Below are 23,595 nucleotides of genomic sequence, written 5' to 3'. Positions count from 1 at the left end.
ATTCAACTGGTGTTTGTGATTCCCTAGTTTATGGATTTGATTACTGTAAACTTGAGACAAAAGATTCTACGCCAGGGCAAGAAATTGGAAAGTTAAAAACAGTCCTCTGATATATGCCCAATCTAATGACCCATTTAGTCTACCCAATGGGCTGCTTGGTGCACATTAATTATTATAATATGGGAGAGAGTGGAGGAGGAGGAGGTGGTGGTTGGTTTTTTGTTTTCTTTCCTTTTCAACAATGTATATGATTCACTGAATACTGCATCCAAGTGCCCTGAGGAGTACTGAGCTGGGCATAGCATTATTTTGTAGAGTTGTGCTGAGTGCATCCATTAGAACAAGTCTTTAATTTTTCAAAACCATAAAAACATGCTCAAACAGTTAAATATTTAAAAATCTTGCAATTTTATTTGCATATAAAGGCCGCTAGATATATAATATCGCAATAAATTTAAAGAAACACCTGCTTTCCTAAATTCCATGAAGATAACATAAAACAGAAGAAAGCTCAATAGCATTTACAGTGATAGAACAGAAATAACTATCTGCAACAATATTTTGTGCTAGCAAGATTGCATTTACACACAGTGCAAAATAAGAAAAAAAGAAATGGAAAGACAATTCAATAATATTTTAAATATAAAGGACAACAAAGCCTTATTTTAGTTAGGCTTGATTGTATTTATTTGATTCTATACATGCCTGAAACTGCACAAAGATTTTAAACTCAAGCTCTTGAAGGCCTTGAGTGATTGGAAAAAAATGTATCACATCCTTCATAATTTAGATGTGCTATACAGCATAATTTTGGAGATGCTATGCTGGTAATATTATATGCCTTGCTTTGTTATAAAGCACAAAAAATATATATAAAAATCCGTATTTAAAAGCAGTCCACATTTACATGTTTTTACTGCATGGAACACCTGCTCATTGCAGTTTTCATTCCCATATTTTTTAAAACTAAAATAATTTAAGAAACTCACCCAAATTGGGACAATTTAGATAATCATATACAGGATGTTGCTATCTAACTGATCATTAAAGCAGGCAGACAAACTAAACCTAGAAAGCTATTTTCCCTCACTACTGCAATACCATTAATAAGCAGAATTTCATAGAACGCATATGTATCAATCAAAAAACTGATCCCTGATCTAGCAATCAGCTGTGGACAGAGGAGCTCTGATGGGTAAAAATTCTTCCAGATCAAGAATTCTTTTCAAGAAAGAAAGATGATTCACTGAAATGAATAGAGAATCCACATCCAGCTTAATAACTCCATGACCACAGCCTTGCACAGATGTAAGCATATCTAGAAATATCAATTCCAGAAGTTTTCAACATACTTCACTGAATATTGAATTGTGAAGTGCATTTGCACACAGGGACATATTCCAACCTCTGATTCATGGAACATATACATGCTTATAAAAATGAGGAAAGAATGGCATTTTATCATTGGAGATCCCCCCCCCAGAAAACAATAAAAGTTGTGCAAATTTGGATCTGGGTGTTTTTTTTTAAACAACGCCTTTTATAATCTTATTTAATAATATTAAAATAAGGTGTCTCACTCATTAAAAGAAAGCTTGGCTGTCCTTTTGAGAACACTAACAATTTACAATGGCAAGTTAATTAAGAGAACATAAAACTTCATTTTACAAATTCACAAAGTTTTATCAATTTTCAAATGGATGCTGCATTTCCAAAAGGAGAGAGAGAGAGAGAGAAAGAGAGAGAGAGAGAGAGAGAGAGAGAGAGAGAGAGAGAGAAAAGCACAACCCCTATCTTTTTTTTTCTGTAACAACAATTTACAAAAAAGCCCTACATTATTTGTAAAGAAACATGTTAAGAGAATGAATGTTTTGTAATTAGAAAAATGGCAGTTTATAGACCTTCCCCAATGGAGTAGTGGTCTTTCATGATCCTTGTGGCGTTGGCAGGTCAAATATAATTGGTGGGTTAGTTGGCTGAAAGCTGACTGTACACGTTGAGGCATTAATATATGTTGTGTAACCATCTGTCATAATGCCATAACCTGTAGAGAAAATGTGTCACATTTATTGTGATGCAAACAAACATTGACCTAGTATAATGCCTCAGTGACAAAAAGGAGGAGGAAATATTTTAAGCACACTTTGGAAACTGCATTCAGATAAACCTTTAAATGTATTTCCAGTAAACTAAAATCACCCATATAACTTTCCCTGGGTTTTTAAGCAATAAAATTTTGCTTTAATATGAATTTTTAAAAGTTAAGGTGTCTTTGTTTTACATTATAGGAATTATTTCTAAACTTGATTTTAAGTTCATGATATGTAAAGTAGAACCATGATGTAAAACAATGCTTAATTTAATTGGTGTTAACACCTCTTTCATTATATTGGCAATTTAGCGACCTGATTTATCATGAAGTCACTTCAGAGAACTTGTCAAAAACTTCTCATTGCCTCCCAAACATTTCTTAAATTCAAATTTCATCCAGATTGTCCACAAGTCCATTAGATTCTTGTCTGTGTATTTCATCAACGTTTCTTTTTTTTTGGGGGTAGTACTATTTAAAGCAGAGGTTCCCAACCCGTGGTCCGTGATCCACTGCTGGTCCATGGCCTATTCACAACTGGCTGTGTGAGTGGTGGGAGAGGCGTGCACAACCCCACTCATGTGAGAGATGGGTGCCGACACTCACAGCTGCACTCATGCAAAGGCTCACAGCCCCAACTTTACAAATGAAGTGGGAGAGGTTGGTGAATGCTAATTTAAATACAATGAACACAGAACATAAATATGTTCCCCTTTGTTCAACGACCTTTTCCATTGCAGGTGCTAAATATACGTGGCATAAGTTTCTATCAATAAATTGATGGGAAAATGGCAAAAAAAGGAGAATCAAAGCAGAGGACTACTTTTCTAAGATGTAGAACGTGGTGCTGTGATGTCGCCTTTTGCTTTATTGCTGATTACAAAGACTAAAGGGCACCAGTGTGTGGGCTGGTATAATTTTCTACTTATTCTGAAATTTGTCAACAAGGCAGGACAATGCTGAATGATGTTGAAACTCTTCCCAGCATGCTCCTTTTTACTCTCTTCAGGGTTGGATCTTTCTTCAGGCTCACAAAAGAAGCTTAAAAGCTCTGATTCAATTTTCCATGATCAAACCATTCTCTTCATCTTCAGAAGATAGAAAGAACTTAAAAGCTCCCACAATGCCATCCTCGACATTAGAAGACTCTCTAGCAACTTAGACATTACATTATATGTGTGTCTTGTGTGTGTGTCTTTGTGTGGCAAAAAAGCACATAAGAGCATGGCTACACTTCTCCAGTGCTGGTAATACTGTCAGGATATTGGATCTATAAAGAGGGTGACCTCTTTTCAATATGCTGTCCCAGGATTCTATGCAACGTACTTTCAAGTTTTCTGTTTTTAAATGTATGACCTTCTGTTAATTGTCCAGAATTGCATGGTGAATGAGAGTTCATACCAACTTAAATAAATAGGTGAGAAAGATATTTGTAATTTTACTCATCAAAAGCCAGATTAGTGAGTTTAGTGGCACCTAAAAGTTTAAATGTTAGAAGAACCAGTGAAACTGTAGGAAATACTGTTTTATATTACTCATTCTATATATTCAGTGCAAATCTTTGCAATTAATAATTGAGGCACTGAGGGCTAAATCTATGCTTCTGAGAACAATTATTTCACAATTGCTGTATGAGCAATCTCCCTCTCTCTTGCTCAAAAAAAAAAATCCTTTTGAGTTGTTTTTAAAATAGATCCTCTATGTGATCTGTGATTTTGTTACTTGATAAATAATGAAAAGCTGAAATCGTCAACAGTACTCAAGTGCTTGTCCTAAATAATGTACGGGATACATGAACATTTATAGGTTAAACTATGAACTGAATTAAATGGAATATAATTTTGATTCTGCTTCAAAGAGATGTACTGAATATATATGGATATACGTGTGTGGTCTTAAAAATAAGGTATAATAGGGCATTTGATGTTTAAGTTGTAATAATAATATAACAACAACATAGTAATAATAGTATTTTGATGAGAAGTTTCATTATGTTGGAGGAGATCTACTCATATAAGTAGAAACTGTTATCATCTCAATGCTCTTGAATACTGATTAAATCTCTTTTATAGTTGAAGTGTGTGTTACCAGCCTAGTCATAAACTTAAATTGTATAATGCTGAGCCTCACAGTAGCTTTCCATAATGATCTCTCCATCAGCTAATTCTATTATTAGTGGAAGTTTGATTACTTTCAATGTGGAAGAGAACTACAAAAGCTGCAGGCAGTTTCCATGCTCTAATAAAATATTTGTTTCTTCAGTCATTTACTTAACATTAATACCTAAGCATCAGTATTTATACAAAATTGTACAGTTTACCTTACTTTTTTTTTACATGGATGCTGCTGTGTTTAAGGGCTAGTCAGTACTTCTCATTACAAAAACCTATTTGAAAGGCTTTATATAACACTGGTATAAAAATCTAGTTGCTTTAAAATAATGCAAACTAGCGGGAGGGGAAGCAACGGTACCAATCAACTGGACATCTTGTGTTTTATAAAGTTCTCCAGAGCTGCATGCTTACAGAGAGCTTAATTAAAGACCGTAAAAAATTTCCACAAAACAAGGGTACAAAATATAAAGCATTAAAATATATATACTTTTTAGCTCTGGGTCACAACATTGCTCTCTCTCTGCTCTCTAAGGCAGCATTTGCAGTATTTGTCTCACTGGGATATAAACGCGACTAAAGTTCATTAAATATTTAAAACTCTTGCTTAGTTTATTTGAAGGAATTTTTCATTACCCCATAACCAGATTTGTGTGCTAGAAATGTCCCTGCTTTTAATTTAACATTAAAGCAGGATATTTTGAAAAGCTTATCTAAAAAATACACATGCTATTTAAAAACATCTGAAATTTAAACCAGATTATAACTCCACACACATCCACACACCCACTTCACTTGTTATTTCTTCATCTGCTCTGCTATTTGGGCTTATGTTGTTCACATCTTGAACTTTCTATAAAAAACATATGCAGAATGAAACCACTTGCTGCAAATGTAAATGATCTCTTTTATCCGAATGGCTTTAAATGATTTAAAGATGTTACTCATATTTGGAAATTGTACAAGATTCTTAGGGAAGCTTCAATGCCCAGAACAACATGGACAAAAGCCATAAAGTGGGCATTGTACAGATAGTCCTTGACTTATGACCACAATTGAGCCTAAAATTTATGTTGTCAAGTACATTTGTTAAATGAGTTTTGCCCCATTTTATGACCTTTCTTGCCTCAGTTGTTAAGTGAATCACTGCAATTGATAAGTTAGTAACTCAATTGTTAAGTGAATCTGGCTTCCTCACTGACTTTGCTTGTCAGAAGGTCACAAAAGGTGGATCACATGACTTTGGGACATAGCAATGGTCATAAATATGAACCATTTGCCAAACATCTAAACCGTGATCATGTGACCAAAGGGACACTGCAACAGTTGTTAAGTATTAAAAAACGATCATACGTCACTATTTTGAGTGCCATTGTAACTTTGAATGGTCACTAAATGAACTGTTGTAAGTTGAGGGCCACCTGTATTTGTCTACTACATGTAGCATTTATCAGGATGGTAAATAACTTGGTAGAATCAAGTCTGTGCTTTCCTATTATTGACTCAAATGGCACCAGGCCACTTCCTGTGACACACAGTTCTCCTTACCTCCTCCCATTGTTTCATCTTCAGCTATAGTATTGGTTTAAATGTCAAATTTTCTATCTCATACATAATCAATTTTTTAAAAAATAACTTCATTCTACTTGAAACCCCTTTTGTGACATAAAGTACAAAAAAGAATGACTAATATTTTCTCATCAAAAGGCATCTTATTTGATGGATTGCTTACCTTCATGGATACCTCCAAAGACATGGAGTTTGGGTCTTACTCGCCTTTGTACAGTGTTTAGCAACTCCACACAGCCAACCCTCTGCAGCTCCTTTGGAACCCAGTCTCGAAATCCTAAAAGTATGATAAAATTGATTGCCTTACTTTTCTTTATGTAGATAAAGTTTAATACAGACTTTCAGGAAGCAATAACTGACAGAGGGTTTACTCCACTATCTATAATTCTATCACCATTATAATATACAGTGGCTTTTAAGAAACTTTGCATTGACACAATGATTCTTTTAAAATTATGGGCAGTATTCTTTTTGAATTCTACCTCTGCTTTCCCAAATAATATATTTTGCTACACAATTTAATTAAGCATTATAAATTGCACAGATTCATCTACATAACACTAGGCTGCTAAATAAAATAAAAATTCTTGGTAGTGGTGCACCTTGTCAAATTTCCTTTGCTTTTTCTTTAATGGTGTTTGCCAATTGATCAGATAATGATGGCTTACAGAGTTACATTCTCTAAGCACTTGATATTTCACCTATTAAGGTAAAGGTAAAGGTTCCCTTCACACATATGTACTAGTCGTTTCTGGCTCTAGGGGGCATGCTCATCTCCATTACAAAGCCGAAGAGCCAGCGCTGTCCAAAGACGTGTCCGTGGTCATGTGGCTCAAAGGCGCACAATTACATACATACAAAGCAACTCAGTGCAAAATTCACTTATGAGTGGGCTCATGTGAACTGGCCCTATGTCTTGAAATCTAATGGGCCTTAAGAACAATGTGCATACACAGAACATTTCCTGATATATGAATATCTTAGGCAAAACTATGTAATATGTTTTGTAAAACTTATACTGGCCTTTCTTATTTTTGGTATCCTCCATGCTTCATGGGCAACCTCCCCCCAAAATGATTGTGAATGGTGGATCCAATATGTCTGATGTGTCGTGCTGTGTAAAGGAGGGCATGTTAGCCCAATCAAAGCACCCCTTCTTAAAACTTACTTCCCTAGAAGATCTCACACTGATGCTTTTCCAGATTGCCTCGGCATCATTCTGTGCATGCAAGCACAGTGATTGAATTTTTTCAGCAATCCCAATGAAAGTGTTGCCCATGCTTGTATGTACAGACAACCTGGAAAAGCTGTCCAAACAATAGTGGTGAATATTCCAGAGGATGCAGCCAAATCAGTTTTTCAAGAACAATTGCTTGGCTTGAGCCATTATATTTCAAAAAGTCTTGCTTACATTGCCCTATTAAAGAGTGGCAGATTGTGAGATGGCTACTTTCTTACTGTGGCCCTTTTACGACAAATCTAGGAGGAAGCACCATTATGTGATTCTGTACTATGGAAATGCAGTGGGTTTCCCAGCTGAAGTGAATAAAGTACTTTTGCATATGGTCACTCACACACTGATAGAAACTACAAAATCAGCATAATAACTATTACTTCCATATGGCAAAGTGGTAGGAAATCTAGTTTTATAAAATCATTACCTGAAAAATATGTAATTAAGGAAATCAAACAAATATAAAACCAGATGACTGTGTTGTGTCCAAAGATATCAACACTAACATCCACACAAAAAACTTGGTTTTTTAGAAGAAACACAGCAGATAAAGAAAAATGGTTAACATATCAGGGTCTATAAATACAAGACAAGGGGGAATTGTCTTGTCAAAAATGAGAGAAGTAGGAGAAGGACTCTATTTGCAAAGGTTTTCTTATAATCAGCTAAGATTATTGGAATCAAGAAGAGGAAAAGTGAATTTGAACTAAAACGATGTATAAATGATGGTCATATAATAGTTAAATAAGTATAAATTGTTATTAAGGTTTGAGGATAAACAGCTAAAAGACCATATGATGAAATGGACTACAAATGTTGATTATAAGAATTGTTTCTATTGTGTTTGTGGATAATGGACAGAAAATAATATAGGGCAACTAATATAGTATATAGTAATGTAGCAAGATTATAATGAAATACACACAGTGCAATATTGGATTATAAAATTGATTGAGCTTGTGACAAAGTTGACCATTTTGGTCAGGGGGAAAAATAATATTTTTTTTTTAAAAAAAGACTGAAAGCCTTATATGGCCTTTTTGTTGAAAGAAGAAAAGACTGGAATGATGATTTGTAGACTTGGGGATTAAATGGGATCAAAAAGTAAAGGGGAAGAAGATGATGTCTTGATTGCAGAGTCCTATGTGCTTTCTAAGATTGATTGTTAGCTTGAAAGATGTTTCATTACCCAACTAGGTAACATAATCAATGCAGTGAGTGGTATGGAGTTTATTCCCTATTTACTTATCTTTAGCTTGCCCTGTCAGTTTTAGTGGGTTTTTCCTTGGTAATTCCTAGTTTAGGCTAATGTTTTCTGCCTGATTGTTTGACTGATGCTAATCTTGGGGTTGGCTGCTGGAAAGGACATGTTCATGTCTTTCCTTCTTAACTTTTGTATTGCTTCTTAAATGGTTTGTAAATATGTTTTATTTTTATGTGCCTACTAATGGTTGATTTCTCTGAATGCCAAGCTTTCAAGAATTCCCTAACATTCTTTCAAGAAATGCCTAACATTTTTGGAGTTAGCTTGTTCTAGAATGCTCACAGTTTCCATGATTGCTAGATTAATATTAGGTCTGTGAGATAGTCCAGTCAAGAAAATCAGGAGTGCTATCTCTATCTTTATTGTATGATTACATTATCAAAATCTTGCAGGACTTGAAAAAAAGTATTTCTCCCATCCTTTCCTTTTACTTTCCATAAAACTAGGGAGAGTCCCTTCTAAGAGTTCCTTTCCCATGTCATCCCACCTTCTGTGGATGAGACATATTTTACATGCTGGTTGTTCCATCTGCATCTTTCCCTGTTGTTTCCTAAGGTCATTTCCTCTACCATTATACCATCAATTTCAAAATGTGGGCATTAATATTTAATTCCCTAAATTAAACTGTGGTTAAAGTATGTAAAAGATTGTCTTCTCCCATATATACCAATGCAGATTGACAATTTTCACAGGCCTTTTTCTGAGTGTTCCTACCAAATGAGATGTAATAATCTGCTAAGGAGACCTGTTCAAAAGTGATAGGAGCTGTGGAGTATATGCTTTAGTGCTTTTATGTTGTGACCATTATTGTTTTTAATATTCCTCTTGTATTTTAACATTGTACAGTTTAATTATCTTTCTATACTCTACTCAAGGGACTCTGATAAGGGTATGGTACAAAATGTGGTAAACAAGTAGGTGCAGTATATATCAGGCTTGGTAGGACTGCATAACACAATAGCCATTATAATTTTGTGGTATGTTTACACAGAGCTCTGTCATCATTTTGGGTATCTCATGTTTTACAGCATTATAGCTGATATTGCTAATACCATTCTGTACATACCCTGCATGAAGACGTTAGTGTAAACTGTACAGTGGATGTACTTAACTGCCTTTTAGACTTCTCTAAAGAAAAGAATGCTGAAAAAGCCTGCTATCTTACTTTACATTAATTCTTCTCCATTATTTTCTCTATGTTACATTGGTGCAAATATGTGCACACTTTTAAATATATTCTTTTCAATCTGCAGATGTTATACAGATTTTGCAATGCAAAATCTTATTGCACCACCAATATTTACTGTCATATGGAAAGAGCGGTTGAGAAAGATGGGAATGAAAGAGACACAGCCAGCTGGATTTATAAAAAAAATATAGGCTGCAGTTTTAATGGTTACAGCAGGGCCCACACAGAGCACAAATCTGTTTTATACACCTCACTCTTTCTGCACCAGGAAGTCAGTGCACAGGTCAGTTGCTGTTTACTTTTATGCTATAGGAAAGGACTCTTCATGTTATGACAACATAAAGGTAAGTCATTGGTTAGGAATTTCTGTCTTTAGCAGGGAAAACCAAAGAAGGATACTGTATTATTAGATATACAAAGATCCATTGGTAGAACTCTGGATGACTTGCAATTGATTGCTTATTTAAATACAGCAAATAAAACTGCAAATTCTCAGTTTCACTTTCTACTTTACTGTTTCTCATCTGATACATATTGCGATTAATTATGTGCATAAAGGCTGGACAAACGTTTCATACTGAAATGTTCAAAGTATAGAATTTCATGTGTTCTGCTCTGAATGTGAAATAGGCTGTTTTGGGCACTATGAATTATTTTGCAGCTTTAGAAGCAGTATTTAAAACCACAGGACTTGCTTCAGAGACCCAAAACATAAGACAGACAATGATACCACACACCAGAAGAACACCAAAGTAGAACCAACTCAAAGCAGAAGACAGAGCAGCCCCCAAAAAACAAAAGAAAGACCAAACCAAGCTCCCAGCAGACAAAGGACAAACCAAAGTTATCACGGACAGAATACAATATACAGGTCATCATGGGTCGAACACAATATATACAAAAAGCCAAAGAATTACTGGAAGACAAAGAAACCTACATCTGAATACATACTGAACCAATTCAGAAACTGCACAATACAATCAAGATAACCTCAATAATCTAACCATGAAAAGGTCAAATAACTAAAGGATGGGGGCAAATGATAATCAGTGAACCTATCCTGCCATGCTTCGATGGTTATCCCAAAATACACAAGGCCAACATATCTCTTACTCCAATTGCATCATTGCCATGGACTTCAACATACAACATAGTTAAGAAACTTACAAAAAAGCTTGATATCTCATAGAAGGGAGTAAATATTTTATTAACCTCCCACTACAATGCTTCCAGAAAAATCAAAGCTTTAAAAATTGAAAATGAAATCATGGTTCATTCGATGACACAGCTTTCTTACATCTGTATATTCAGAACTAATGAAAGAATCTATGGCAGCAGTATTATGCAACATGACTGACCTAGCCAAATACACTAAAATCAAAATATCCATAATCATGGACCTCATTTGCCTCACTAGCTACTTTCAGCTTGGTGACAAATATATCAACATTCATGAGTTCCACTCCCAGGACTCATAACAGAGAGTCCATTTCAGCATCTAGAAACTACAGCACTCCCACTCACATAACCAAAAACACTGAACCAGTATGCACAGTAGATAACACCTTCATCATCATAATAAAGAAATAACTAAAGAAGACACATGAAATTATCAGTATCTTCAAAGAAATGAAACTCACAAGAGAAGAAGAAAAACCCCACACTACCCTTCCTAGCTATCCTTATCAGTAGAAGAAATGATAGCAAACAGTGGAAAAACAGTCCCCTTTACAGCCCATTCTCTAACAAGTGCTCAATCGTGTAAGAACATTATTCAGATGAGTACACAAAATTGTTAAGATGCTGCAACGAGAACATCAGAAAAAGGAAACAGACTGCCAATACAACAACTTTCAACAAAATGGATACCAACACAACTTTATCAGAATGCTTGACCTTACCACAGCACAACCAACACAACCTATGAAAAGGATAACTATGACACATCAAAAACATCTCAGTAACAATCAACAGACTACTACAATTGCATGGCACTACCATAGTATGCAAAACAACTAAAGTTCTCCAAAACATTTTAAGTAAGCCAAAAGACCCAGTAGCCCAAGGAAAAAAACAGGGATCTGTATATTATAGACTGGAATAGTCACTATGTAAGAAAGGTAGGCAGAAAACTAACAGAATGCCTCTATGAATACTTACTAGCAATAAGAACACATAATGAAAACTCCTTAATCTTACAATATATGGACAAACTCAACTGAAAACATCCAAGACCAACCTAAACCTAGGGAATTCCTAGAAGCTTGGCACTGAGAGAAATTAGCCTTCAATAGACACAGAGAAATAAAGCATATTTATGTACCATTCAACAGAAACAATAAAAAAGCTAAGAAGGAAACAAAAGGACCGGAACATATATTCAACCACCACGTAGATAAGCAGAGATTAATACCAGGCAAACAATCAAGCAGAACACCATATCCTAATTAAGGAACTACCAAAAAGAAAACCACACCTCTAACAATACTGATAGGGAAGTCTACAGTATATAAATAGAGAACAAATCCCACACTTACTCACACTGATGATAATACCTAATCAGATAAAAAAACATCTTCAAGGAAACAACTAAGCTCAGAGCACCAAGGACTCCACAGTTCAACCCTGAGCTACAGATATTCTCTTCTAAGATGTCAATTACTTGATAGAAGGAAAAGCAGAATTCATAATTCTTTTTGTTATTTCATTTTTTTCTCTATTATTTTTCTTATTCTTTTAATTTTGTATACTTTGATTGTACTGAAAATGTTTATTAAAAAGACAATAACTATAATTTCCAGAAGAACAAGCTCTACCAATACTTTTTTAGTTTTGAAACTGTATAAGTAAAATTGTAATACAGGAAAATATTAAAAGGCTCTAAGGAAAGTAGTAATTGACTACTATTAAAAAGAAAGCCATTAAGGTCTATAGGTAATGAAAAAAGTCAATAAACCTGACATCAATTATAGCAAAGGTTTGAGATCTAATATTCTGCATTTATAAAGAGTAAAGGGATAAGAAAGATCTAAGAGAAGGAAGAGCTAAATCAAATATGAATGGTGGCTGCATATTCCGCCTTAATATTATTTAAGCAACTTCAGAGGTCTTTTTACCTGGGTCAAATTTGGTTAATTCTACATTACAGCACAGTGAACCTTTCAGTTGGTTCCTATGGTTATGTCTTACCTAAACAATCTAACCCATGTGTACATTTTTACAAATTTTGGCATAATGCTTACAAACACAAATTACAATCCAGTTTGCTAAGAACTGCATAACTAGTCTAATTTGCTTGTTTGTTAAATTTATATGCTGGGTTTTCTTCTGGAGCTCAAGGTCCTGTATACAGCATTTCCTCCTCACATTTTTCCATGCAACTACTCTGTGAGATAGTTTGAAAAAGAGGGGCTAGCTGAAATTTCCCTTTTTAAAAAACTCTGTAGTAATTACATCCACAATGGAGTAGAAGTACCCTGATGGCTTGCAAGTGATAACGATGTTATCATGTCTCACTCTTGGCAATTCTATGAGCCAGGTCTCTGCACATCTTCTGATCTTGCACTGCTTTTTTGAGTTTTTCTATGCTCTGGCTGGTGTCAACTTTGATGGTGTCCAGCCATCATGTTCTTTGTCAGTCTGGTTTTCCTTTTACCGCTTTCTCAGTGAATTCCCCTCCATGACATGGTCAAAATAAGTAAGGCACAGTTTCATGATTTTGCCTTCTAGTGACATGTCTGGTGTTATGATCTCTAGTACTTGCTTGTTAGTCACCTATGCTACCCAAGGAATACATAGGAGTCTTCTCCAGCACCACAGCTCAAACAAGTTGATTTTCTTCCTACCTTGCTTTTTTAAGATCCAATTTTCACAGTCATACGTTTGGTTGCCCGGCTGATGTTCTTGCTTTTTTTTTCATACTCACTTCATGTTCATAATTGCTGCGTGACCCAGTGAAACCCAATGTTTTATTTCTGGGCTGCATTCACAGTTTTGAGTGTTCTGCAATCCTAGGAAACTTTTCCATTCATTCAATCTCTTCATTATCAATTTCTATTTTGATGTTTCCATTCCTTACAGTAGTCATAAGCTTGGTCTTTTTCAAAAAGAGACCAACATTCTAACCTTTTTTTAAATCAGATGTTCCAGGTCTTCTTTGGTTTCTGAGAGTAGAGTTGTATCATCAGTGTATTTACCTTGATTTTTTATTATCAAGATATAGTTTCCTCATGATCATTTCAGCATGAAGGTTGAATAAGAAGGGGGGGGGATCCCACCTTGTTGCACACCTTTCTCTATCTCAAACCAAACAGTGTCTCCATATAGTGTTTGCACAGTGGTTTTCTAATTTGTGTACAGTGATGGTACCAACTTGAAGATGTACTTGTACCCCAAGGTCTTGTAGGGTTATCCATAGCTTCTCATGATCAACAGTATTGAAGGCTTTCTTGTAATCAGTGAAGCATATGTAATCTTTTGATTTCTACGATGTTTTCCCCATGATCTAGTGCAGATTTACAATATGGTCAAAGGTGCCACAACCCCTTCAGAAGCTAGCTTGGATAGCTGGTAATTCCCTTTAAGCAGAATCTTGCTGATGTGAGGGATAAGAGCCATTGTGCAATAATTGAAGCAATCTTTAGAGTCACCCTTTTCGACAGTTGATTGAATGAGCACTTGCAGGCAGAGGAAAGCAAACAACCCAAATAGGGAGGGCGGGCAGTGACTGCCTGTCAGTGGGTTTGGTGATGGCTTGCAAGAGGAGGAAAAGTAGCAGAGTTAATGGAAAAATATTTTGGACTGAGAGTGGGGGGGGGGGGGAGAGAAGGGACGGAAAGGCCGCTGATGATAAGACCTGCCATTCATACATTGCAGCTTCTGCCTAGAAGCTACTTTTCTCTCATTTTGATGTCCTAAATGGTCATAGAAGTAAAGCTGACAGTTTGGCTTCTTCCAATAGAGTAGTTCTTCTCTATTACAATTGGACAATTGCCCTGGAAATTTTTCTATAGCTGACCTCAGCCTTTTGATGCTGGCTTTTAAATGAGGATGCCAGAGCAAAGCAATTTCCATACTGCTATAATGTATAAACAGTGCCAAAGGAAGGGTGAAGCAGTGCGATCTCTGGAATGCCTGGACAATATGGATTTTAATGTGCTCCCTATTATCACTACCATCTCTTCACAGATCCTATTTTGGGCAAGAATTCAAAACCTCATTAAAAAGTGTGGTTTTTTCAGGAAAAGTTATTTTCTATATCACTGCAAGAGCCATGGTGGCACCGTGGTTAGAATACAGAATTGCAGGGTAACTCCACTCACTTCCAGGAGTTCAATTCTGACTGGCTCAAGGTTGACTTAGTCTTCCATCCTTCCAAGATTGGTACAATGAGGAGCCAGATTGTTGGGGGCAATATGCTGACTCTGTAAGCCACTTAGAGGGGGATGTAAAGCACTATGGAGTGGTGTATAAGTTTAAGTGCGATTGCTATTTAAAGTGGAGATTTAATTTCCTTCCAGAATGTTGCTGCAGATCAGCAAAAGGAATTGATGCATGAATCAGGTTTTACTTTGGAGAATTCAGCTGGTGATACCACTGCATATAGTAGAATTGAAAAGTCATCTATTCTCTCCCATTTGCCCTTGAATCAATCAATCGCTATCAATCTATCTGAATGCCCTTAACGTCTGGGCTAAAGCATACGCACTGAGAGCGATCTTAGTTTAATTGTGATACTCACCAAGAGGAGGCCCATGGGTCATTAATATATCTATGCCTTCAGGAATAAGGTTCCACTTGTCCAACAAAGATTGACCTCTGGGTAGATTAAAACCCCATCCATTAAACCATGGTGTCCTATGAAGGAAAGAAAATAAATTTGTGCTACTATGGAAGAAGGATTTATTTCTTTTTCACAATTATACAACAAGGTACATTTTCTCTTGCTAGCCCTCATTCAGAACGAAAAATAAAGAATAGAAGAAAACCTCTGATACTGAAGTAGTTCTAAACCATAATCATATTAATCCAGCATGACTGCCAATCTCTAAGTAAGGAAAGGATGGATGTTAAACATTCTTTTGATCAGATAGGTGTTTCTTAAAAACATAAAAAGCATAATACAGTAATTCCAACAATAAAAATTGTAATTACTTTTTCCATAAGGCACTGATACATAAATTATTCTTATAGTAATTGAAAGTCTATCTTAAATATATATTTGGCATTTGAGTTTTGATTTGGTATTGTAATGGTAGGCAATAGAATTTTGACAAATCAATGCAGAATCTCCATCGCTCTTGCTATAAATGTTTCTGGGTGCCAAAAACAGGAAGTCTCTTTAATTGCAACTTCTTATCCCAGGGCAATAGATCAAATAATTTAAACTCTTGATATCATCAACCTGCTTTACATCTAACCTTCTAGTATAACAAATCGATCTGCCAAGGCATCATTACATTTAATAATTCTGTCAGTCCCTTTAGGTAAGCAGATCTCTGAATGGGCTGGGGGAAAAAAAAATCAGGTAACTCAGTGTCCTTTTACCACCCTATTTAATTCATGCTAATTGCAAAAGAAAGGTGGCCATCTCTATCAGTATGGGAGACAATTCAGTCTGGATGGTAAAGAAGAGAGAGATGATCTCTTCCGTGAATGCACTTAATAGAAAGAATTCCTTGAATCAGCTTGGCAAGCAGTCAAAATGGAAATACAGCACTGAAATTCAGATAACTGAGCTCGTTTGCAGATTAATGCATTTTGTAAGTATATTTGCAAGAGTGTATTAGAAGCTTCATTTTCCACTTCCTTGCATTTCTTTATTTTTGCACTGACACAGGACCTGTAATTTACATATAGATTTGACACTATAGTTGAAGATTTCTTCAACTGCATTGGCACAAATTAAGTAGTTGGACTGCTCAATTCACTTTAATAATTCTAAAAGTTCAAACTGCAGATTGGTGGCTTATCTTTTCATTTGTCAAATCCCTTTGTATCAACATAAATGCAAAACAAGAACAGTAGCATTTGTTGCCTCTAATCAAGATATTTTATTTTTACCGCAAACATTACTAGGGTTTTTAGTAAAAACCTGTAGTACTAAAGCTAATTTATTCAGTTTCAGAATTGTGTATAGGCATCCTGAATCATGTTTTGGAAAAAGGCAACTGTGAATCTTATGATTGCCAAAAATCCTACATGGACATAGCTGTGAAATCATCAGGAGTTGAGCTCAACTGAAAGAACATTGCTTTTTCTAGCAGCTATTAAATATTTGCTTTATTGCCCAGCTCATGAATAGTGTCTTATCTCTAGCTCTAATCTGATAACAACACTGCAAAACCTCTTATTATGGTAAGATGTGCTAAATATTATGGACAAAACATTTTGTTCATGATCTGATGTCAAACCACAGCTGAAGACAATGTTAAACACAGAAAATAGTTATCTGTAGAGAGGGCTAGAAAGATCACCACCAGATGGATTTGCAACTGGCTGACAAAACCATAGTCAACAAGCACTCCTTAATGGTCCTACATCTACATGGAGGGAAGTATAAGCAGTGGAGTAACACAAGGTTCCATCTTGGGCCAAGTACTCTTCAAATATCTTCATATATGACTTAGATGAGCGAATAGATGGGAACTCATCAAATTTGCAGATGACACTAAACTAGTAGGAATAACCAACACCCCAGAAGACAAGTTCTGGATCCAAAAAGATCTTGACAGACTTGAAAAATGGGCCCTATCTAACAAAATGAAATTTAATGTGGAGAAAAGCACTGTTTTACACTTATGGAGGAAAAACCATAGATGCAAGTAGAGATTAGGCGAAACCTGCCTCAAAAACAGTAACTGTGAGAGAAATTCTGGAGTCCTAGTGGATGGTCAATTAAATGTGAGCTAGCAGTGTGCGGCAGCAGCTAAAAAAAGGCTAATAAAATTCTTGGTTGTATAAACAGAGACACAGATTCAAAATCACATGACATATAAATACCATTTTATAAATTCTTAGTAAGACCACACATGGAATACTGTATCCAGTTTTGGTCACCACATTACAAAAAAAAAAAAAAAAATGAAACTGGAAAAAATGAAGACAAGAAGAACTAAGATGGTTAAAGGGCCGGAGACTAAAACATATGAAGAACAGTTGCAGGAATCAGGTATAGCTAGTCTAGAGAAAAGAAGGACTAAGGGTCACATGATGGCTACCACAAATAAGATGGGGCCAACTTATTTTCCAAAGCACCAGAAGGCAAAGCAAGAAACAATGGATGGAAACTAATCAAGGAGAGAAACAACCTGAAATTGGAGAAACTTCCTAACAATGAGGACAATTAACTAGTGGAACAGCTTGCCTTCAGATGTTGTGGATGTTTCATCACTGGAGGTTTTTAAGAAGAGACTAGACAGTCACTTCTTTGAAATTGTATAGGGTCTTCTTTTGACCAGGCGGTTGGGATTAGAAGACCTCCACGTAACCTTCCAGCTCTATTCTGATGATTGATCATAGACCCGATGGTATAGTGGTATATGCAAGGCTGCGATATTGGAAATGGTAGTTGACTGGAGGGGGAGAATGAATGAACCGGGAAGTACACCTCTGCGGACGATAGTACAAACAGCCTATTATTAGAAAAGGATGCAGAATTGGTAACATGCATTAGTGTTTTGATATTGTTCTGCAAAATTACTCCAGGATTCAACCAAACAACTTTTAAAGTTTTGTTTCTGCCAAACTGCAGCCTAATCTGAAATGGTTTGGAAAATCACCCAAATGAATGGACGTTTTAGATTTTTTTTTTTTTTTTTAAAGCCTATTTTCTGTTTGTGCATCCCTGCTGAGTCTACATAATAAAGCATCTTCTGCAAAAGTCTCATGAACAATTACAAAATACTATATATGAAAACAAGCCAAAGTACCCTGAGATTAAAATAAGGCCATTTGGGGTTGCTCTTAATGATTATGTATTGTTACTAATTAAAGACATTTGCTTTATACTGTTCTCATGTATTGCAAAGAAAAAGAAGCTTGTTAGAAAGTCAGCATGGTATTTTTCTCCCAGAACAAAGGCAGTAAAACTGAGATTCTGGAACAGATTTAGATTTCAGTGAGAACAAAAGAACAGGTCATCCTATTCTTCACGCTGGTACACAGTTATTACACAGTATTGTACAAATACATTAACAGCTGTTTGCTCCCAAACAATTTTAAATTCATAAAGAATTATTGTTAATTGCTCATGAAGTTTCACTGGAATTACTTGCATCATAGTTTTTTTACATTTGAAATTGGTTTTTGATTTAATATTGCTAAGCATGTGTTATGATCTATGCAAAAATGGGAGAAAATGTTTTGGGTTAAAAGAGCAGGGAGGCAGTCTCTCAGTCTCTGCAAAATGCCAGTACGAAATTCTAAATAAAAGGAAAACTGGAAATTTCTTGTTTGTGAGGAAAATTCATATAATTTACAGTAAGAATGTAAGACAAGATTCTTGGTCCCATTTATGAAAAGAGCCGATTGTCCCAATGTATGACAACCAATAATAAAAATTATTGTTTTACAAACAAAACAAGGGTTGAAGACATGATGCACTAACACAGTGATAGTGAACTTATGACATGTGTGTCAAAAATGATATGTCATACATAACATTTTGGGTGACACATCAGTATTCACCAACAGCCAACAATTGCTATTCTTAAAAGCATACTCCATTCTAACACAATAGCTACAGAGGCCGCACCAAAATAGGGTGTGATCTTGTGTGGCCTCTGGACCCACCAGAAGTTGTGCAAAAAGCAAGCTGTTTTTGTGAAGCTTCCAGATTCTCCAAAAATGAATTTATTTTACTCAAATTTGATTTTAATAATTATTTGATTTTTTTTTTAATTAACACATGCCTGGGCTGTATATTTTAAAAAATAAATTAATATGTTAAAATTGTTTCTTCTTTATTTGGGGGTGACATGCTAGCAGAGTCATGTTATACATTTTTGACATTGCAAGCCCGAACCATTTGCCATCACTGTATTTAAACATCTAAGAGTAATATAACATGGTGCTAACAATGAGTAAATAATCTTCAACACAACACAAACAACATGGATCAGTGCTGCTGAAGTGTCACTGGACCTCTCAAAATCTGCAATGGCTGGATTGCCAAGACTTCTGGATCAAACTCTTTATTTTTAAAAAAACATCACGGGGATGAAAAATCAAGAAGAACTTAACTTTGCAGCTATTCTTGTACCTTACTCCAATTTCTGAATTGATTTAGCAGAGGGTCAACAACATCAAAATGGCAAATAGGTGACAGTAGCCCCACTCCTTTTTACACACATATGCAGCAGATATTAAAAAGGGGCGGAGCTTTGATCATCCAGCTGCCTGCTATTTTGATACCACTGAGCATCACTAGGCTCAGATATCTCTACAATTGTGGCCTAATTGTTGCTTAATCATTAATTGCTATTAGTCCAGGTTTGGTTGGCAGGCTACCACACTAAAACCAGGATAAAAATTCTCCTTCCAATGATGTCAGAGCATCCTCAGTTTGCATGATGAATGCTAATGGAAAGAAAAGTGGAGATCAGCCATCTTAATACTCCTGATGTTACTTTAGCCATGTAATAATGTTCAGACGAGACTGAACAAGGAAAAGATGGGTACAGTACAAACTCTTAGGCTTCCTTTTTCTCTTTTTCAAGTGTATGGATTTCAGTGAAACTTCTACCTTTACCTCTAGGCAAGGGCAGGCAAACTCCTCCTGGCTCAGGATAGCTAACCAAGGTTACGTCTCCAAACATAAACATTTGTATTTCCCTCTTAATGAGATGTACGTTGGTAATTGCTCATAGAAACTAGGCTTTAATTTAGTTCCATGCTTCCTTTTACATTTTTAAACAAACACAATGGCAAAAAGTGTTACATCACCAAAACATATGATAAAATTCCCTGACTTGTATCCCAGACATGTAACTAGATGGAGGAATTTGGCATTCCCATGATAAATCTGCCTGCCTATGAATATACAGTGGCAATTTCCCCTCTGCCCTGCAGGATATGTGTAATTCTTTTGTGCTCAAAGGCCTCTGACTTAGTTGCTATTATTTTTCCACAGGCTAGTTTTGTATAGTTGTATTTCCTTTTTTATTATACATACTACAATTGCAATTGTTGATTCATTACTTCTAGTTGTTTTTAAACAACTAGAATAACCTTTGATGCTACAATACGTGAGAAATGAACTAAAAGATTCACATTCCAAAATCTTTGGTGTTAAGGTCAGAACATGATATTATTCCAATTCCAGTTGTGCTTCAGAAAGTCACGAAACTGGCAAATTAGAAAGAGATTCAGTACTCCATATCTCATAAGCTATAAATGTTTTATTCACCACTATATGCCATGAAAGATTTAGAAATCAAGGGCCCTGTACTCATATTTTACATTGATCTTTTAAGTCAACCGGGGGCGGTAGAAAAAAGTGTTCAGGTTGATATTCACGTTTCCTCAATAATTTTCCAACAAAGACTTCATTGAATTTATGACTAATGTATCTATACAAGGCTTCCCTAAATCCATGATTCAGCCATAATGTTAGGAATATGAGTCACCTAACAGCTATTTGGGTTAGAAATATATAAACCAGGATAAACATTTTAGTACTATATCTTTAAGGGAATGCAAGAGCATGCAATTGGGTGTGGTTTCTCAAACAGCCATAAGATGGAGACAGAAACCTGGGTTGTTTAGTCTGAGTCTCAGAAGAGAGTAAGTGTATCTCTGTTTCCTTCTGTTGGAAAGTATTGCCGTTGCTCCATTTCTTCTAATTGACTGATATTACTGGATTTAATGTAAGTCTGATACTGAACTGTTTTTGACACTGGAATTTGATATTTGGATTATCCCTGGATTGAAAACTGACTGATTTAACTTGTGAATGACTTTGGACTGCTTATTTTGGACTTTGCTTAAACCTTTCTGGAAGTAAAAACCTACATTTACTGTACAGTGTATCTGTGTGCTCTGTGTGTATTATTCCAACACTACTCTCTATACATCTCCCTGTATGTGCTCATTCTCCTAAACGGGGAATTACCTCAACATATGGTTACTTCTAACATACCTGAAAGTGTTTGCATGATGAATGCTAATGCTACTGATAATATCTCAAACATTTTCTGTACTATTACATTTTCTGCTACTATTCCTGCTAAGAAATGTGCGGCCTGCAAGAGACTGAACAAGAGTGATAGCAACTGATCAAGGACCCAGAAGGAGTGTGAAGGAAAGAAAAAGCTGAGGGATAGGAAACGGTTGCAGAGAGATAGCAGAGTAACAGCCTGGGAAAGACAGAGATCCTGAAAAGTACCACAATGTTTGTCTGTGAAGTATTCACATTATTCCCAAGTATAATATTTGATTAACTATCATCACATTCATAGGCAATTTCAGGATTATAAGCCTATATTTTCAAATTTGCAACTGGCTTGGGTAAGAATTTAAATGAACCAAACCGGAAATAAATATTTTCTCCAAAAATATATATTTGCTGGAGTCAAACTGCAGAATGTCTGCTGAATCTGTGGCATGTACTATATTTCATTAAAAAAAAAACACACATAATTTTAAGGATAACAAAACTTCTGTTGCCATTTAAGTTATGGCTCCACTCCCAGATACGAAGTCACACATTTTGTTGTCTATGCAAGGAAAATAAGTCTCCAAATAGCAATAGCAATAGCACTTAGACTTATATACTGCTTCACAGTGCTTTTACAGCCCTCTCTAAGCAGTTTAGAGTCAGTATATTGCCCCCAACAATATGGGTCCTCATTTTACCAACCTCGGAAGGATGGAAGGATGTCAATCTTGAGTCTGGTGATATTTGATCCACCAAATTGCAAGCAGCCGGCAGTCAGCAGAAGTAGCCTGCAGTACTGCATTATAACCACTGTGCCACTGCAGCTCCTAAATATGCAAAATACTCTAGAGACCAATTTTACAATCAAACAATACCTACATTTGGATATGATTTTGTGCCATATATTTTGGTTTTAAGGGCCAAAATAAATGGCACAAAACAATAAAAAAAATCTCCTTCCAATGATATCAGAGCATCATCAGTTTGCCTCCATTTCACCCACCCTCCATCCTCTCCTGCACTGTTGTCCACGCCATACAATCTATATCAAATGGGCATGGCTAGTCTAGTGAAGAGAAGGACTAGGGGAGACATGATAGCAGTCTTCCAATATTTGAGGGGCTGCCACAGAGACGAAGGGGTCAAGCTATTTTCTAAAGCAGCTGAAGGCCAGACAAGGACTAATGGATGGAAACTGAACAAGGAAAGATTTAACCTGGAAATAAGGAGAAACTTTCTGTCAGTGAGAACAATCAACCAATGGAACAGCTTGCCCTCTGAAGTTGTGGGGGCATTATCACTTGAGACTTTCAAGAAGAGATTGGACTGCCTTTTGTCAGAAATGGTGTAATGTGTCTCCTGCTTGGGCAGGGGGTTGGCCTAGATGACCTACAAGGTCCCTTCCAACTCTGATTATCTGTTATCTGATAAGAAACAGCTAGCATAATGTAACATTGTGGAGAACTAAAACAACAAAAACTACAAAACTTGGCTTATTCATCACTTTCAGAAATAACCTGCTCTACAGCATTCTTAACCTAATGGTTAATCCAACCTGCTTATAATAGAAAAGCAACAAGCAGAACTCAAGAATAATTCTAGACATAAGGGACCAGCATCTAGATGGCTCGTGGTTAATAATAAACTTTCATCTTCTGTCTATTTTGCAATATTTTCTAGGTTTACTTACTTGGTGAAAGTCTTCATTATCCCAACCCACTGATTTCTCAAATGTTCCTCAGCCCATGGATAAAAGTTATCCAGGATCGTTTTAGATCCAGGACACTGAACAGAGAACCTGGGTTAATTGTATATGTACAATCATCCTATCTTCTGTTGACAATACTTGCTTTTTCTGAATGTTTCATTTGATTAAATGGCTAATTAGAACAGCAAGAACCACCAAAAGAGTAGAACTATGGACCTTGTGATAGTGCCCAACATCCTTCATTCCATGTGTATGCAAACTCACATGTTTACAC

At 35.9% G+C, this 23,595-nt stretch overlaps 1 protein-coding gene across 3 annotated transcripts in view; it reads right to left on the bottom strand.

The window, feature by feature from the left end:
* Nucleotides 1–389: 389 nt before the first annotated feature.
* MPPED2 (metallophosphoesterase domain containing 2) overlaps nt 390–23,595 on the bottom strand; it is a 150,103-nt gene continuing 126,897 nt past the window's right edge. For all 3 annotated transcript variants that reach the window (XM_026664782.2, XM_026664783.2, XM_026664784.2), the window contains exons 5-7: nt 15,197–15,312; nt 5,933–6,046; nt 390–2,044 (exon numbers count right to left, since the gene is read on the bottom strand). In XM_026664782.2, coding sequence (XP_026520567.1) covers nt 1,926–2,044; nt 5,933–6,046; nt 15,197–15,312 — 349 coding nt within the window. In that variant the 3' untranslated portion in view covers nt 390–1,925. The remainder of the gene's footprint in view (nt 2,045–5,932; nt 6,047–15,196; nt 15,313–23,595) is intronic.

Source organism: Notechis scutatus, chromosome 1 (genome assembly GCF_049901735.1).
Source record: "Notechis scutatus isolate UNSWTSFEM ecotype Mainland chromosome 1, rNotScu1.2, whole genome shotgun sequence".
NCBI classification, from domain to species: Eukaryota; Metazoa; Chordata; class Lepidosauria; order Squamata; family Elapidae; genus Notechis; species Notechis scutatus.
The sequence above is the reverse complement of the archived record's forward strand: the minus strand, read 5'-3'. Positions and strand labels throughout refer to the sequence as shown.